The sequence below is a fragment of the Ciconia boyciana genome, chromosome 8, assembly GCF_034638445.1.
Source record: "Ciconia boyciana chromosome 8, ASM3463844v1, whole genome shotgun sequence".
Classification (NCBI taxonomy): Eukaryota; Metazoa; Chordata; class Aves; order Ciconiiformes; family Ciconiidae; genus Ciconia; species Ciconia boyciana.
Genome location: NC_132941.1, coordinates 58,261,387 through 58,281,133, shown reverse-complemented (window position 1 = coordinate 58,281,133; position 19,747 = coordinate 58,261,387). Strand labels below are relative to the sequence as shown.

The 19,747-nt window shown below is 35.0% G+C and overlaps 1 protein-coding gene across 1 annotated transcript in view; it reads right to left on the bottom strand.

Annotated features, from left to right (window-relative positions):
• Nucleotides 1–19,747, bottom strand: part of ATRNL1 (attractin like 1) — a 536,524-nt gene that overhangs the window by 294,055 nt on the left and 222,722 nt on the right. Inside the window, exons 22-24 of the mRNA XM_072870268.1 lie at nt 11,326–11,420; nt 10,589–10,667; nt 9,209–9,366 (exon numbers count right to left, since the gene is read on the bottom strand). Coding sequence (XP_072726369.1) covers nt 9,209–9,366; nt 10,589–10,667; nt 11,326–11,420 — 332 coding nt within the window. The remainder of the gene's footprint in view (nt 1–9,208; nt 9,367–10,588; nt 10,668–11,325; nt 11,421–19,747) is intronic.

Here is a 19,747-nt window from a genome sequence, read left to right as displayed (position 1 = left end):
TAGCAGCATACATAAAGTTTAACTCCTTGCATCTGTGACTGCAATAACTCCTACACATTAGAGTGCCATCAAAAATACTGATTCACTAAAAGAAACATTCTTAAGCATGAATGTCTGCTTAATCTAAAGTAGGACTCCTCGTGCTAAGGATGCCGATGGTACCTTAGCCCACTCCTGAGAATGGTCCTGCAGATAAACAGCCTCAACTTTTGAGGCTTCAGTGCTTTTGGAAAGCTAGGAGTTAGAGAGATCTGCAAACTCAGCTGTAAGCACCTCTACAGTTTCTAGCTAGCTTGCCACAGCCTGAGGAATTAAGCTCTGAGGTCCTAAACAAAATCCCAGAGCTATATTTCCAGTCATTGATGTCAAGTTTACCTACAGCTGGAAACTACTTTTTCCAGGGTTGCTGGCTCAGACACAGTTCACCATGACATACCTGGTTGGTTCAGTGCTCGGAGGTCAGATTTGGAGCCTGCAATTCATGGGACAAGTGACCATGTGCTGCTGCGGAAGGACAATCATATGATGTAAATGAGCTCTGGTTTGTGTTTTTAGACAGTTATTCCAGATATCTTGTAGCTCTGAGTGACAATTCAGAGCAGCCTGATTAGCAAAAACACGTGTAACCAGAAGACCTTAGGAAGCCCAAAAGCTACTCTAACTTGAAAACCTGAAATTCCTCTTAGTGTCAGGACCATGATCATGTTGGTGAGACTGAGAAGGTTGTCATCGCTACTCAGCGGATGTGGGATTCCCTAGAAGCCTACTTCACAAACAGCTTATGTTGGAAATTTTAAGTTGATTGTGGACCACTGACGTCTTGTTTATTAGGAAATGTTGAAAAACATGGATTTGGTACAGCTTGGCACAAATCCAAATTTAAACAAAAATGAGAAACAGAAATCCTGCACGTTGTTCACATTTATCTGTAAAATCCCGGTTAGAGAGAGTAACTAAGGTTTCTAGAACTGACAGTCATGATAAGTAGGATGAAAATATCTATTCCGTACCACCATCTTCCTCTTTCCATTCTGATTCCCTATGAGCCAAACATTTACTTTCACATTATTCTGACTGTGGGAGCCACTGTGTATGACCTTTAGAGGTTTCTGCGGTTCAACAAGGCATGGATGTTTTCTTCAGGGAGAATCTTAATCTTTGAAGGGCTTTTTCTTATTATTAAAAAAATAGGTTTCTATACCCTGTGACATGTTCCTTCCCAAAATCCCAAGATGAATAATTGATTTATTTTCCTATAGCTAAGCAAAAGTCCTGAACAAATAAAAGCTATCTTTTAGCAATATTTTCTATTTCATTCTAAATGTTCTAACTACAATTTACTTAATTAAGTAGATAAGGGAAATGGAAATTACAGAAAAAAATATCAATATCTACTTGCTAAACATCACAGGGAGATAATTTTTACTAGCAAATACCATATCTATACATCTCTATTGTGTTCTACAGCTACCAGTAGATGGTGCCTTGGTCTGTCTGGAAAAGAAAACCCTATACAATTGGCCCATCAGTTACAGGAGTTCTTATCTTAGACATTGAAGTTGTACACCAATTAAAACTATGCATCATTGAGGACTAATTATCTCTTAATTAGATGTTTTGGTTCCCTTAAATCATCAGCTGAACTATGAGCAGTGCTTCTGCTTTCCAAGAAATATATCAGCTATGTTAAATATTTACAGATATTCTGGTAGCTCATATGAAACCTTTTCTAAGGATTGGAAAAAGAAATGTACCAGTGAGAGTCATGAAATTAACATTTACATTTATTGGAGTTGTCTAGAAGTTGGCACAATAGGGTTGGCAACCTTATTCCGGTATGTTTTAAGACAAATGTTAACAGCTCTATCATTATTTGTTAAAGAAAAAAGGTATAATCTAATGATCAGAAAACATCTCATTTTAGCAATACTTCAGGATTCACAGGAAACATTTTGGAAAATACTATATTGGATTTGGGCAGATTAAGTTTTTTGGGAGTATTATACAGTCTTATGATTTATTCTCCACACAATTGGCCTTGCAACTCCAAGGAGATAAATTACAGATATTATAGCAAGTCAATTTTCCAAGGCAAGAACCAGTAGGCTTCTGGTATTGTATTCGATTACCTCAGAAAGAAAAAAGGTAATCATAATTACTGTGAGAGTCCACATTGGGGTAGTAATTTTCAACTACATTATATACTGCAATAATTACACATGTAACAGATATACCTGTAGTAATGCAACTATGACACAGAATTTTTAATAATGGTATTTAATGTGTTGAAAAACAGAATGGAGTTTAGTTTTAGAATCTAGTACTGAAAGAAATGAATCTTTACCTCCATGCTGCTGTCCCACCGACTTCAATTTTAAAATAATTTTGAATTCCTTCACTTAGTGGAGTTGTTTTTCCTAAAAAATAACTCTAGAGAAAAACCTCTATTTACATTGAATCGAGAAACAATGAAAACATCTTTTCATATATTTTAATCAGATATAAGAAACAAGATATAAATCTGAATCTCCAGACTTTTTTCTGTCAAACAAACTAAATGCTTCCCCTCTGCCATGCCCAGAAAGGTAATTAGATGAGCCACTTTAGCAGAATATCAAAGTGCAAATGTATTGTGAGCAGCCATGTGATCTGTTACCGAAATCTCTGTTTCTTTAGATCTACATTCTCCTACTTTACAATCGTCAGCTAATTCCTTTACTGTCCAATTTAATGCCTACGGTCAATGCATAAAGCCTGACAAAATACTAAATACTATACTATAACCTTCCTTCAAAACCTTTTCCAAAGCACTGTATACTACTAAATCTGTTGTTACCCAAATCACTTCTTTGCTATGTTCACATAATGAACTTGCATTTGATTTCTTCCAGTCTCGTGGTCCTACCCTCCTGCTTTTGGCCCTGCAATTTCACATCTCGCATCCTTCAGATTCTAGGATGGATATAACCTGGTGCCTAATCTGAGCACATTAAGCTCAAGTTTTGTGTCCAACTCTGTTGAGGATAGTTTTCATAGATACATGTAATTTATTATTATTATCAATCCTGACTTTACACTATGATCAATATCATCATCCCTATTGAAAATTGAAGCTAAGTACATATTTACATTTTAGGTTATACCTCAGTCAGCTATAAACTAACCAACCCTGTACTGCTAGATGCCTTCTTTTCCTGTTTTTCTTTTCTGTTCCAAAAGAATTTCCTGCTCCTTGCAGAATTGTAACTAAATGGTGGTTTGGTGGATTTCCCAGGTTTTTGTTCTTGGTATACTACTTCAAACGTCTTTTTACGAGGGATTTTGTATTTACTGTAAGAAAACTTAAGAGTCATTTTGGAAGCTAATGTATCCACTTCATCATCAATACCTGTTTAGTGTTTCAAGAATTATAGTGTCTTCACACATAGCTATATGCAGTTACTCAGCAGCCTCTATGAAAACCATTAAGGCACTTAGAAATTGAATCGTTCACCATAAATCATAGAGATTCGATTTCGGTATGCAATCACTGACAGGAGGAGGTTCTGTACAAGCACAGTATGTGTGGATAAATACACATTTTCCAAGCAAAGATTCCAGAATCATGACCTTGGCAAAATTCAGAAGGGTTTTAAAAACCAAAAAGCCCTGATTTTTATTTGTTAATTTAGTAATTAGGTTTGTGCTGCTGTTGTAACTTCTAACGGCAGCAACTGACAAGTTTTACTTCTTGGAGCTTTTACAACACTGTAAGTCATTCATGAATGTTAAAAATTCAAAATGAACTCCAAAACAAAAAAAGCTGAAATAAATTATGCTACACAGTAAATTTTATTACAAGGGTAGATATGCTTCTTGATTTACATTACACTCCTCCTTCAGTTGCTACAGGCAGGCTATTAACAGGGGAAAGAAAATCAATTCTGAAACAGGAGCCAGCTGAAAGAACACTAGTTTCCCCTTTAAAAAAAAATCCCTTGAAAATTTATATATGAAGTAGTTTTGATTATTTGTTGTGCTACATACAAATAAAATGTAAATCTTCACCATAATTCATTATTCTGTTCTGGCATACAAACTAACACAGGGTGCCAAAGACAGTTTTCCTCAGAAACAACAGTGCAGAAAAAAAAGAACCCAACAATATGCTACTAAAGCTTGCAGTAGGCTTGTTTAAGAATAATTAAATTCCTTCTTTCCAACACATTTGGGCATTCTACATGTACACTAACGTCATGTCTAACTTCTCTGTAACAATAATTGTTTTATGGTATGGAAACATGTAAGAGATTAACTATTCTATGATCAAAAATTAATAACAAGATTTTTTTTTTTTTTTTTCATTAAATACAAACCTAATTTTGCCAGGCAGTGCTTTGCTGCTGAGGATGAACCTTATAATTTAAACTGACCCTCCCAATTAAAACTCAGACACTTGTGAATCTTTCATTTACACTTTAGGGAGGAAAGGAGATAACTAGTAGAACAGTTATTATCTCCTGATACGGCTTTAAAACTGGTAGAAAATTTTGCTGCTCAGGCACAAGTTGAGATCAGACTTACAAGTCTGACAGTTGTGAAGAGATATAGGTGCATGAAAGCAGCTGATCGGGAAGCAGGAATGCTATTGCTGTCCTTAGGGAGAGAGCACATCAACTGGATAGCCAGGACAGCGTTTTAAGGGTATTTGCTTGTTTCATATGCACTTGCTACTTTTCAGAATATGAGAGCAACTGATGGAAAAAAAAGGAAAGACATCTGTTACCAGCTTCAATGACAAAAATCCCTTCCCATAAAACTAGTTTCCTGAGACTGAAGAACATGTTGTTACTGCTGTTATTAATATTTGCATAGCTGTCAGAAGCCCAAGCTTTATGGCTGCTTATTACTTCAGGGACCACTGACCATTATTTGAGGTGCTGGCTACAGTCTGAGTTACTGCTTTTCAATAAATGTTACACCCTTCAAATTCCATTACCAGTGGAGTCTGAATTACATGTACTCTCAAAATAAAATAAAAATGAACAGAAACAAGTTATGGGGCTTTGCCACAAATTCTGTTCAGAAATCTAGCCTATTTAAGACAACAACCTTTTCTCGTGGAGTCTTATTTAACAGATACATAAGACATGGTATGCCTAAAGGGTTGGGACTGTCAAAGACAGTCAAACGTAGGGATGGTAAGTCTGGATGATAAATCATGGCCTATTACTTGGACACTTGAACCCTCTAATAACAAAGATACTTTACACAGACTTCCTCTGAAAAGATGCACAACGTACTGTTGCCTGTGAAAGCCTGGAACAGCTATGCTTATGGCTCTGTATTCATCCTTACTTTCCAGTCAACTCTGCATTACAGGAAATGGAGAAAAAGTGTGGTATAAACTCTTCCAATAATTCAACAGGAAAGTATCCAACGTTTGTGCGCCAGCGTATAACTACTACTTACTTCTGAGAAAAACTGGTATCTGTCCATGTTATGCCCAACAACAGGTCTATTCGTGGAAACAGCTTTAAGCTGAAGATGTCCTATATCACCATCTTTCTAATGACCCCCTATGCCACTATGTCACATTTCTGCTTCTCCTTTGATGTCAAGGAAGAAGAGATCTTATAGCTAAATAAAATGCTTCTAGCATCAGGAAATTTAAATGCAGCATTTTCCCCTGAGGGTTGCAGAGCTCTCTTCCTGACTGAGCACCCAGCTGTGTGCCCGTAGCCATTATGGACAGAAGAAGGGTGCTGACTAATGGGAACCTAGAGCACAATTTTATAAAGAGAGCAGGACTTCATCTGAAACTGAAAATTTCCTGCATAGTTTCTATGATCAGCAAGTAATTCACTGCTATCCAGTGCTGAAAAACTTGTATTCTGAGGTCATTAGGCTCACCAGTGACAAAAATAAAATGGGTCACTGCGTAGTTGCTGGCAAAGAGTTATCACAGATCAGCACATCTTCAGGAAATCGTTGTATGGACACAACCACCACATATACTTCTTTCAAAGTCAGGAAATCATATTTCAAAAGAGGATATTTTGTGTTAGAATCACCAGGGACTTATTAAGAATTAGGAAAAAAACTCCAAGCTTGCTGAATAGGTAACATATAATAAAAGCACTTGAGGAAGCAACTGTGAGCCATTGATCCAAATAAACAATCACCTGCTGGGATGTACAGTTTTTCCTTGCAGTCATGAAAATCTTGAAGAGAACTGAATGCAAAAATAGAGATAATATAGGTGACTGATAGAAAATGAAACTAAGTGTCTTGTACAATGAGGAGTGCTGTTTCTTCTCCTATAGAAAATGAAATTGTAAGAGCAGTAACTCCAACACCAACAGCCAAACCTTCCCAATGAAAGACACAAGTAATCTTAGCTCCAGTGCCAGCATAAGAGAAGGCACAAAACGAGAGTAGTGAAATGCATATCAACAGCACAACTTGAAATATCAGTTACAAGGGAAGTAAGGTCGCTATTTCTGCTTCCTTAGGAACTCATTTTTTATGTAAGCTATTCTTGACAAGTCGCAATGAATAATGTAAATACAGGAGACAGGTACTCAGATTGTATGTGAAAAATTCTAGATGTGCTGGAGTATTTAGTCCTCTAAAAAAGTATTGCATAACAGGCATGTGCCAAATTTCATGTTGCTATCTTACTTATTCCTATGAACGGAGTACTTCTCAAGGAAGCCACAGTAATTTCCTTAGCTCTAACAGGGTTAAATAAACTTTCAGTACTGAGTTGATATAAAATATCACTAGGTTTTTAACCAACACAATCTGACCAATGCAGCGTGACTGCATTAGTGGTAAGGACTACGGTGCAAATAGTTCAGTGTCTAAGACCCTTTAAACATAGGCCAGCTTCCGTGATATCCAAAGCCCTGCACTAGAACATAGAGCTAACTCTCTCTAATCACCACAGAAAGGCAAAGGTGGCTAATTCAGGAAACTAATTTGTAGACCATTTGAAAATTAATTCAGAGACCATCTAGAAGAGTTCCGCATTCCGAACCAGAACTCGAATCCATCATTAGTATCTCAACTCTCCCGAAGAGTCCTTTCACCAGTATAACAGCAACAACATTTATGTAAGAATTATCATCCTTTAAATGGACATTGTCTAATATAGTAATAGACTGATATCAACCACTTTTGCATATTGTAAAGGTGAAACCTGGTATGCTAAGAGATGTAGATGTAGAAGATCATAAATATTAGAACTGTGAGGCAATTTAGTGCTGGCCTTTGAAACTTCAGCCTCTGGATAAGGATGAACCATTACTTCCCCCTCTTAACCCTAAGTCCTAGAAAGGCTCATATATTTTAAAACTTTGTTATATACAGAACCATAAAGTTAACGTATAAAACTAAACTTGTTTTCTCTGAAAAGCTCCCTACTCCATTTAGCATTTGAAGATCTTATCTACCGCTAGAGCACCAAACATAAGAAATCTATATAGGTAATTTGAACTTCAGATATTTCCTTGGAAAAGAACAAGTCACAGCATAGAAAAGTCGAGAGTTAAATAACAATCTTGTTGATTTAATCTTGTTGTTAACATCCTGAAACAGTTTCCATAATTGGACCTTAGCATTCCTTTTCCACTGCATAAAATTGGAGTGACTTCATTTCTAGATGGAAGAAATTTTTTATGAAAAATTAGCAGGACAGGAAAGGAATACTCAGGCACCATCATCTTTGAGACAGAACTGTCTAGACTGATGAATTTCAATGTGTCTCAAAAATAGATACAAAAAAATCTGTGCAACCATGGCAGAGGAGAATAAGTCTGATAAAAAAGAAAAACGAAAGAAGGGATGTAACCAATGATCAGGAATTCCCTTTATCAAGCATTAAAACATGTTGCTATTCAGGTGTTATGCTGCAGCGGTAATGGCACAGGAAGGAGCTGCAATCTGCCGACATCTGACAAAGAGTTGCACATCCTAGGAATACATCACCCTAATAACGTTTGTCTTACAATGATGATATAGGCACCTTCCAATCTTAAGGTGAAAGGAGTGTGTAATGCATTTACAGCTTAAGTTGCTTCACGAGTTTGTTTAGGAAGGCTATTTGGCAATTGAAGTTGTTCTATCCTTAGAAAGTGGGACTGGCGAGCGTAAAAAATACCCCTAATATGAAGAGTAAAAGAAAGCAGTTAACCTTCAGGGTTTTTTATATAAAATAGTACATGCATAAACGTTAATAAGTTGCACAAATTCATCTTTCAACACTGTGTAACATACTTGCAGTTAACATTCATGTATGATTAAGAAACATCTAGCTTTACTTAACACAGGAATAATATTTCTCTGCCAGTTTACTTAGATGACTGCTTTAATCCAGGAGGCTCCTCAGCAGATGACATTATCATATATGTATATATGAAACAGGTTCTGTATTTTATAGAAACGGGGGGGAGGCGCGTCCAGCAAAATGGAAATCTGTAGAATATTTGGAATTATGGTTAACTGGCAAGTATTTTGAATTTGTTCCAGTTTCCTGAGCAAATCATGAGGAATTATGAAATTTTATTATCGTTTTAACAATTTAATTTTTAAGAATTAATTCCATAAGGGAGCTATAGCCAAAAGCTGGTCATCCACATAAAGAGCTCCTTGACTGGTACAGGGGACACAGATTTTACAAATGCAGCTATAGTAATGGTAACTATAAATATTGCTGAAACTTGGGGGGGGAACAACAACCATCATTGCATTGATTTTTTTGTCTGCCACTGCACAGTATCTCACTATTCCAGAAAATGCTCAGTGAAATTGATTCCAGTGAAGTCAAAGAATAATATAAATTCTAACCAAATACACTTAGTGTTAACTGAAGTTTGTAGTATTGCAATAAGATATAGACATTCAGAGGCTAAGAAAGCTAATGATTAATGAAAGATTACACACAATATCGAGGTACATACATACATATTTGTATGCCTTCTTTTATGTATACATCTAAATGTATAAGATATATTACAGATAAATATTTATGTTCAATAATTTTAATTTCACATTTTAAAATCTACAGTCCGAAGTCTGCTTCACTGCTGAAAGCACAATTCTTATACACAGAAAATACAGCATGCAAATAATACTATTCATCTACTTTCTGTATGAGTGAAAACATGAAATTCAATGTAAAGCCAAGATGTCAACATCTTTATAAGCACAAAACAGTCATACTAACCTGTATTTTGATTGGCCAGGAGAAATTGCTGACATAGACATAGAAAGTGATGTTTGGGTTGCTCCGAAAGTTAAATTTTTCACAGGAAAAGCTATCTCTGTATTCCTTAATATTAGCCTTAGAAACAACAGGAATCTCTTCTCCAGATATTGTTCCAGCTAAAAAAAACCATTTTTAGATATATGTATTTATGACAAATGTTAATCATCATTAAAGGTACCAAAGTAAATTTGCATAAGAAACTTAAATTATTTAATTACTTTTGGTGTCTTCATTCCACAATATTAATAACCCTTTATTATGGTTTACATGGCACATCAGGTAGATTTCATACACATGCAGCAAATTCACAGAAACTCTTACTCTGGTTTGAAAAGATTATGAATGAACCATAAAATTGATAGAATTTACATGAGTTTTAGAAGAAAGTAGTTATGGCCAGCTAAACAGATAATATGCTTTCCTCTAGTAATTTACATTTCATTCCAATAAAAACTCATAGGTTAATAAAGCTTGAAAGTGAATTTGTCTATATTTTACATTATTGCCGTAGAGTTTTAATTGTTCATGAAAGCTTTAATAACATACCTACTAACAAGCATGTATCATTTTTTGCAAATATATGGGTGACTGCTAAGTTAAAATAAAGGAATAAATAGAATTTACTAACTATGGTATGTTAAAATATTTCAGAATTACAACGATGAAGAAATTAATGAGTTTATGTAAGACAAACTCTGAATCTTCTTTAAAAAGATTTTTTTTTTAATTTTAGTATGATTTCCTTTTAAGCATCAAGCTTCTCCTTGGATGTGTTTTCATAAAGTCAATAGAACCAATTCAGAGAAACTGTCTAAGTAAAGCTTTTCTTCCTTCTTCTTAAAACAAAGAAGAGTAATGGGGTTCGAAGTTGGAGAAAAATAGATAAGCAGCTCCTTTTATCAGCATACACAGAAGAACTTTATTGTTTGATATCAATGTTAAGGTTAATAATTAAATTTTTAGCTTGAACACTGAAACAAAGAAATAAAATCTCAGTCTCTGCAGGAGTTAAGGAAGCAATTTATCTTAATTAAAATCACAGCATTTCATAACACTGTCATTTTAAAAATTTAAATAGACTACAAGCTTTTCCTACCAAAGTAATTTTAATTGAATAGGAGAGAAAGTTAACATATTAATGAAGCTTTGTTCAGATTGCAAATTATCATCTGAGGTTTAAATAATATAATTAACAATGGCATAACGATAATGGCAAAAGAACATATTTGGTAAAGTTCTATTATCAAAATTAGCAACAAAGAGACAATCAGGTTAAAATAGCTTAAAGGATCATGAAATCATATGGGAAAAAGTCATCATACCAAAATTCACCCTCACCTGTGGAACCAATAGACCATGTAATATTGAGGTTGAAGTTGTTTGAAGCATTAATTGATATATCCAAATTTTTATTTGACTGGATAAAAAAAAGAAAATACATTGAAGTTAACAAAATATATCAGAATGTATTGAATATAACTCTATTGCACATAACTGAATATAGCCTTTTAATAGTCTTCTGGTTTTCATTTTAAAAACAAATAGAAATGGTAATAATTCAGAGCCAAGGGCAATCCTCTCTTTTGCTTCACTAAGAACAGGGTAGAAGTAAGCATATAACTATACCAGTTATCTTTTCAGATTGTGATAAAAATGATGGAATCATTTTCTTTATAAAACTAAAGAAAAAATACGTGGCAAATGGCTACATTTTAATTACGATTCAGAAATTACTTTTCTCATCTGCTAATAAAGATTTGTGTATAAAATGAATTATCTGCTTTAATTCATCTCAGGAAGATACTAAAACTTATCCGTGGGATAAGTTATCCACGGGAACAACAACAAAATAAACCAGCTGATAATTTTGGGGGGTATTAGTTGATCTAAAGTACATCTACCATTTAGAAAGTTTTCTCAATGAATGCACTGGAATAACTTTCAGTTTTCAAAAAGATTTGAAATATGTCTAATACCGTGTAGGCACTTGGCAAACCTTTAATCATGGTCAAATACAACGGAAATCTTAATCATCACTCTCCAAAACTTGTCTAAAGTTAATAACATTTTCTTACTTGTTCCGGATTTGCTATAAAGTTTATGGCAGTGTGATGGCGATCATCCTCTTGTAATAAGCTGAAGGTAAACTGGTAATCAATCAAAAGACTGTCTGTGGGCAAAACAGAATGTAAAAATAAAATAGATTCAAGTGTATATGTATTAATAAAATGTTATGCAAGCACCTAAAAATTTACCCTTCACTTTTATTTTAAAAAACATGGAGTAATCTACAAGTCAGAATTATTCACATGCATTTCACTGTTTAAGTATTTGCACTATAATGTCTTGAAGCAATTAAAAAAAAGTGAATCAGTAACAAAAAAAATAAAATTAAGAAAAATAATTAAGAACAGATTCTATCAGAGCAGCTATTACACATAACTTGAAATAGTCATTCTTTGTTAAGTAATTATTCTAAAATACAGTATCAAGTATTGTTAGTGTTATCAGTTCCCTAATTTTACTCTGAAATAATTATGCTAATATTCGGTTCAAAATGTATTTAAATATTTTAATTTTACAGTCATACACTTTACTTGTTATATAAATGATTTACATAGTTACCTTACTATAACACATTTTAAACACACTATATATTATATACATAAAACACACTATATATATTATATATATAACACACTATATATATAATGTTTAACACACAATATATATATAACATTATATATAACACACTATAACACAATTATTAGTTTTTAAGTTTTGGAAAAAAGTTGCATCTACAGTAAAATTATATATTATGAAGGCATGATACTACAGTAAATAAGATTGCTATAATAAAGTGGCACAGTGGAATTTTGAATAGAAATTACTTGACTACCAAGCACATCCTTTCTAAATTGCCAGAATTCTAAGAGATTTTGTAAGTGGCAAGCGATATAAACTTTTCATACAAGAGAAACAAGTGGCAGTTTAGTATTGACTCAAAAAGACTATATTGTGCTTCTCAATGACATTTGTTTTACACATCTTTCTTGCACCCTATGAGAGGAAGGGAGTCTGCCAGGCAGTTCCTATTCACGGCACTTCTGTCGCTGCACACTAACAGCACTCCCCTGCTGGCCAGCTACAGTTGGCATAGGTGCAGAAGGGAGAAAGGGCCATACTCAGATGAGCCAAACCATGCTTAACCTTTCCTGGAAGGAGCATAAGATGACTGGGACAAGTCAGAAGACCTAAGTTTTGAGCCAACCCATTGTGTTCCTGAAGCTGGAGGAATGAGATTAACCCTTTGTTGGGTCATAGCACTAGGAATGACTGAAAAGAAACATTTCTGCAGGCTGTGGTGGGTAGGGGTGGGTGGAGGGTGGATTTGTCAAGGTGAAGCAAGTTTCCAGCACCTCTGTAATGTAAGAAAAAGGCCCAGTCATCAGGGATGACTGTTGCTGCAATTCACAGAAGGTGCCATGCGGAATCCCAGCAGGCAACGTTCAGTGCAGTCAGAGAGTCAAGAATCAGCAGAGCCTTCAGAGACATAAATGGTGGTATCAGATTAATAACCCTTGTGCAACAGTCACTTGTGAACCAGAGGTGAGTGCGGTGGATGGATCTTGAAAGCTCTGTTACAGGGGCAGATAACTTCATATCTAACAGAATAAATCTAACTCTTTGACCATTATGGTTCTACAGAGACCAAAAGATTCTTTTTTCCTCTGTCACAGGAAATAAGGAGGTACCTTGTAAGTCTACATGATTCAGATTATTATTTTGTACATGCTAAAATATGGTTAGACGCAAGTCATCTTTGATGCTACATCCTAGTGAATAACTTTGAAGCCCTGTTTTGATCCCTCTCTTGATGACATCCTACTAGTCACCAACACCACACGAGCACTGTGTTACAAATAAAAAATATGTGATCGTAAAAACAAAATCAGTAAATACAAAGAGAGTGAAAGATTAAGTCAAAGCAGGGAAAAGCTGTGTCAGCCTTTTGTTGGACTCAATAGCTTGCTTAATGCTGACAATCACTTTTTCTGCAGCAACACATCATCTGAAAAAATACGCTCTATCATATCCCATGGGAAGCCTGACATAGGAGAAAAAAAGCTTACTGATCAATGAAGCATGAATACAGCCCACTGTATTGTCTTAATACTCAAAGAAAATGGTTTGGTTTTTTTTTTTTTAAACACAGAGTGTGGAAAGAAAATTAGAAAATAAAGGAGTTACGTGAAAGGAATTACCATGACCTTTGAAGCTGAAAAGTCCGCTTTCTCTATTATTAGCCACCGCAGTTCCATTATTCAAATAAGAATAAGTTGATCTAGATGTCTTAGATAATGAGTTTTGATCAGGTATTTGCAAGCTTATGAAGGCAAAAGATGAATAAATATGAAATTAAAAGACCCCATTTATTTATTAATACTACTCTACACTTCTATAGCTATGCAAATCTAATTAATAAAGTCTAATTGACTCTATTAGTAACAGTGTGCCATATCTACATATTTAACAGTAAGACTACCATTGCCCCAGAACATATTTAAAGGTAGCAGGACAGCAAAAGATGGCAAGTAGAGCTAGACCGCTATTAAAGGGATTAATAAACTCTTTAATAACCATGAGTAGCAAGGCCAAAAGGCTAGGAATAATGTATAGATATGCTAAATCTCCTGATCTGGTCAACGTGGGGTCCCACGAACTACAAATGACTCTTTTAGCATGTATCTTTGCAAAGAGAGTTATTGTAAATGTATGGTGGACAAGCACCACAGCATGCACTCCTCTGGAAATTCTGGCTACTGCAAAGGCGACAAGATGCAAGAAGCAGTGTGGACAGGCCTTCTGGACAAGGTAATGTTGATTTGCTCACAATATAGGGAAAATGACCATTTAAAAATGCCATAGTCGTCTTCTAAGCCCAGATTGTGCCCTCTCAGAAATGCAGAGTATCAGCCAAAGACCAGCAGTGCCATATATTTAAGATCTCACCATAAGGCAAAATTGAGAAAAGACACAGGACTCTTGTCTCCCAATTATATATGAATAGACAGCTTTTCTGCACACAAGTTTAAAAAATTTCCAAGTCATTTACTCTTAAAACAATACAACTACTTTTTTTCTGGGGCTTGCTGTTGTTGCTGCTGTTTTGTGGCTTTGTTTGCTTTTTAATTTATGTTTTACTTGCTAAAAGCCAAGAAAATAGGAATTTGTTTTTAAAGGAATGCAGGAAAAGTCCTTACGTTGATAAAAGATGTTAAACTATACAGATCCTCATAACATTACCATCTGTAACAAATCAGAAAAATACTGCCACTTTTTTTTTTTACTGCATTTTTACCTACAATACAGTTGAAACACTGAATCACGAAAAACAGTAACAGTTGGTTATGTATGGCACCTTTTATACTCAAGATATCCCACAGTATTTTATGGAGTTATTAATTAGTAATCACTCCATTAATAGTATCAAAGATAGTTATACATCCCACACAGTAGCCATTATCTCCTCTGTAGTACTCAGAGCCTTGAACAACGCAGCTTGTGTTATTCAAGAGGAGTTCTGAGCACCAACACACAGAACTCTCCCTGGGATTCTTCAAAGGTACCAAAGGACCTTTAATTTATGCCAAGCCAGCCCTACAAAATGGGAAGAGATGATCTTCACCAATCTGTTCAGAAGGAGCACATTTCTTAGCACTAATGGACACAAATTATGAAGTGTTTATTCCAGAGACACCTGCAGTAGAGAGGGACAAATCATTAAACCTGTCTTGGCCACAGAGTGGATGCTGCAAAGCAGAAATACATATCTCTTCATAGACGATTCTAATTCAGGGAAGATACCTAAAGTGTGTACGACTTGAATGCAGCGGAGAGCACTGCCTAATGCAGTTATATGATTCAACAGTGCAAATTAAGTCGGGTGCAAATGAAAGAGCTGACACTGAGCAAACTCTCCCTCCCATCTTTCTGAGGACTGCAAAAGTATGCTGAAAAAGTTTCACAGCTTGGAGGAAGGTTTATTTTCATAGTGAGGATACTTCTGGTTGGCCAAAACTTTGAGAAAGATTTGCCTGGACCTATTCTTAAATCGAACATCCCAAATCTCTGGAAGGCTCTAAAGCTAGATTTTATTAGAATATAAATTAGTAGAACTAATTTAAGGTTAAATTCAAGGGGAGAGTAGAAATTAAAAGGGATTGTAAAGAAGTCTTTCCTTCATTTATTGCGTCCTGCTGCTGTCCGTCTTGCTCTCCTTCCTCCCTCTCTCCATCTGTTCCAGCCTATACCATAGGAGAGACTTCCCCACATGTTGTTGTATTCAACAGCTCCCAGGGAAAATATCACCTCCCTCTCCTCCAGAAAGCTTCACCTTCTACAGACTGCAGCAGGCAGAACAGCTTTCCTTCCCTCTGCCAAGCCCCATCCTGAACATAACCCTCAAACATAATCCATGCCAATACATTATAAGTGCACATAAACAAACTAAGCAGTTACACAGTACATCACACCGTATTTCGCAATTCATAGTGCCATTCAGCCTAGACAGCTTAGCCTGGAGATAAATACAAAATTTAAAGTAAAATTTAGTTGTAACGCTATGACCTGTTCTGAATAGTTAAAATGTATAAATAGCCAAATGTATAATAGCTAAATGTAGAAAAAGCTATTTAAAGTACCTTCAGTATATCCTGTTGATATATATTGTTGTGTGTATTTACAATCAGGAATTTAGAGAAGCCTCAGATTTTTACTCCACATATTTTTGTTTCTACTTTAAACCTTTAAAAAGCCACCATAAGAATTTTACCCTTTACATAAACACATGAGACTTTTCATAAGTGCTTCTCTTTATAAAGACACACATAGAACAAATTGCTTCAATTAGAAAAGAAATTTGGATCACATATAAATAAAAATTTTTAAAATCTTACTGCATTTATATTGTAGCACAGGATGACAATGAAAGCTGAAAGCACAAAATAAATACTAAACATGATCATCAAACTGCCATATGAGCAACACCTGATAAAAGCAATCTTATAATTTTCACCTGGTTGACCTATATAAACAAGATTTCAAAACTGTTTTCAAAATCTGGTGAACTCTGAAAATAAAATAAACAAATTCAAACCATAACACTTCCATAAGAGGTAGAAATCAAAATATTATCAATAGTCATTAACATCCAAAAATTAAAAATACAAATTTATAGAATCATTTCAGTGAATTATAGAAGAAAATGCTTGATTCTGTAGAATTACTATTGATGCACTCTGTGTTTCATTTTGGTGACTCTTTCATTTTTCTGTAAGAATTAAAAAGACTAGAATATGAATCCCACCTTTTTTCAAAACACATTTCCTCAATCTACATTTAATTCTCAACACATTTTAAATTCACAAAGTGTCAATTAGCTATAATGATTTTCCAAAGAGACTAGGTAGTTAACTATCTCGAGCACTGCATAGACTCTTAACTATGGAAAAAATGTTAATGACATTACAGAATGACTTGCATTCTTTTATTTTTAAAAAAGTTAACTGAAGAAGAATGTACCTGAAACACACCATTTTTTTAACAATTACTTGCTCTTCTACATATCCTTGATCTTTTGGAAACATGCAGAAGACAGTTTCATCTTAGTTTTGGATTGTTTCAGTAAAATCTTAATATCCAGCACTTCTTTTTTTTTTATGCCATCAATATCCTCCATGTTTACATTTTCCCACTCAATATGTTTGAAATAAATATTTTTTTAAAAAAACGATACTCAGAGTTTCCCTACACGAATGGGCAAGGGAAAGAGACAGAACCACTATCACATTACAACAGCGATAATCCCTTCCTACTTTGTGCTAGTACAAATGACTGTAAAATGTCTAGTGTGTTGTTGGCTCAGATATACAGCCCAGACCTTCATCTCAAATCTGATATAAAATGCAGGTGACTCAAGTGGCAGCCACAGAGAATTTAAACAGCCACACACTGGAGTATAATCTAGAAAATCCCTGAACTTTTATGTCTGAAGTTTCACAGGAAAAGTTCTTGAGGACTTAGAAATCTCCTACACAAACTCAGAGCCCACAGCTCGGATCTTAATTCCCCACCACGCACAGTATTTGGAATCCACAAACTGGGTATTTTTGAGCCAAAGCTTCTCCAGGAGTCAGCCCAGAGCATCCTAAGCACAGCTACTACAGAGTTCAGCACAAACATCAGCCACCACGTCACTGCGGCGTGGCCTCCTCTTCAGAGCGCTCACCAGGAAAACATGTTGCAGGCTGCCTTCTTTTTGATAGTATTAAACCCAACTCCTCCTCTTTTTGCCTAGCAGGGTGTGTGCCCCTGTTGCCTTAGTGTAGGCAAGGGAGAAGCAGCCGAAGGATTCACACCAGCAGGGAAAAAAGATTCAATTTGCACACAGAGAGACAGAGACCAGAGGAAGTCAAATGAAACAGGCACTCAGCAGGGAGAGGGGAGTCCTACAGGCTAATTTCTGTTCCCAGGCATGTTGCTTCATTTTGTATTAAAAGCCATTGAATAAAGTAGAAAAAGAACATTGGGAGATAAGACCACAATACCATCCTGACATCATCAACGGTCAAATATAACAAGGACTTATGGTTATTGAGTCTTTTCACATCTCTATTTTGATTTTTTCAAAACCCTTGACTGCTTTCACAGTCAAAAGGAGTCATTAAAATCAATTCAAAATGTCAGTAATGAGCGCATGTGAGAACACAACAACAATTAGGCTAAGAAAGCCATTTAATTAAATGAGGAAAATAAATTTCAAAGCAATCGTTTAATCCCAGTATTGCTGTTAATTTTCAAGAAACTGTTCTCTTTCTTTAATGAAGGCCCATGACTTTTAATATGGTTAATATGGCTTAATATGGGAGTTTTATACTCATATCCAACAAGGAAGAGACCTATTCTCATACTCAAGCTTTTGTATTAAAAGAAAACTTTATGTTTTCTAAAATGCCAGAATGTTCCCAAACAAAAGCCAGACAGAAGTGTTGATTTGAAATTCTACTTCAGTGTTTGAGTGCCACTACAACTCTCCAAGAATATATAATTACATTGGTAACTATTTTAAAAAACATTTTTAAAAATTGGATATGTTTAGTATAAATTAGTGATAAAGTTATATACAAAAGGTATGTTAAAGAGGAATATTAAGACTGTAAAATGAACCACTACAATCAAGGGTGCCTGTGAATTATTTTTGGGTGAGTGCTCACTTAATGGGCAGCTATTCAACATTTTGTTCTCCGTTCAGTACTCAGTGTTGGGCCCATGCCTCATTTACTACATACTACACAAACCCTTTTCTAAAGATGAAATTAATTTCTAATGTGGCTTTCTATAGTATTCATCACTATCATTTTCCAAGTTCTTCAGAGAATTTAATGAATTTGTTACAACATTACTGTGAGATGAGCAGGCATTATTAGTCCCATTTTATAGGACAGAAAATGAAACAAAGAGATCAAGGACAAAAACATCCATTAATCATGAGTAGCCAATCTGAAATATGTAGAGTTTGATTTTTTTATAATATTTTGAATTATATAACCCTACATGTGATCATTCTTATTTTGCAGCTCCTTCCATCATTCACTGTAATTCTTTTTACTTTTACAACAAAATAGGAAAGGAACATACATTCATTTTTCCATTACATGATCACTGATTCATCCTCCACAAACAAATTCATTCCACACATTGTAGAGGGAAAGCTCCTTAGGAAATGGTATGTACCCATGTTATTAAAAATTGTACAATTGTGCCCTAATAAAGAAGCATATATTAGATTATAAAGATGTGCATATATATGCAAAATTTCTAAGAAATATGGCCAGCATTTGGCTCCAAAAGTTAAAGTTTAGCAAAAGTTCTAAGCCGAAAGTACTGCAATGTATGTCAGACAGCCATATGAACAGAGCATGCAACCAGACCCACTCTCAACATAGCCTCGTTCCCAACTACAGCCTAATTATCACATTTTATAAATGTCAGGTGAGGGTCACATGATCTTTACCCAATCAATTAACAAAGTATTTTTTTCACTTTTTTTTTCTGCTAGCTAACAATAATAATAATTAAATTATGCTGAAAACTAGTGTAACGGACATCAAAAGATGTCAGCATGTGCTTACTCAAACGGAATCCTTATGGCCAACTTGAAGTGATAATGGATGGATAATCACTAAATCTGATGGAAGAGATAGTACACTATTAAGAGTACTAGCCATGAAACAGAAAATTAAAATGTTTAATAGCAAAGGATGAGTAACAAAAAGATGGAAAGCTTCTTCATTGACTGAAGAAATGGCTAGCCTTATGTACAACCATGTACATATTAATAAAAACTTTTAAGACTACAGTTAAGAAATTATATTTCAACCATTCACTTCCACCAGTAACATTATTTCAATATGTTAATTACACCAAAAGGCAAAG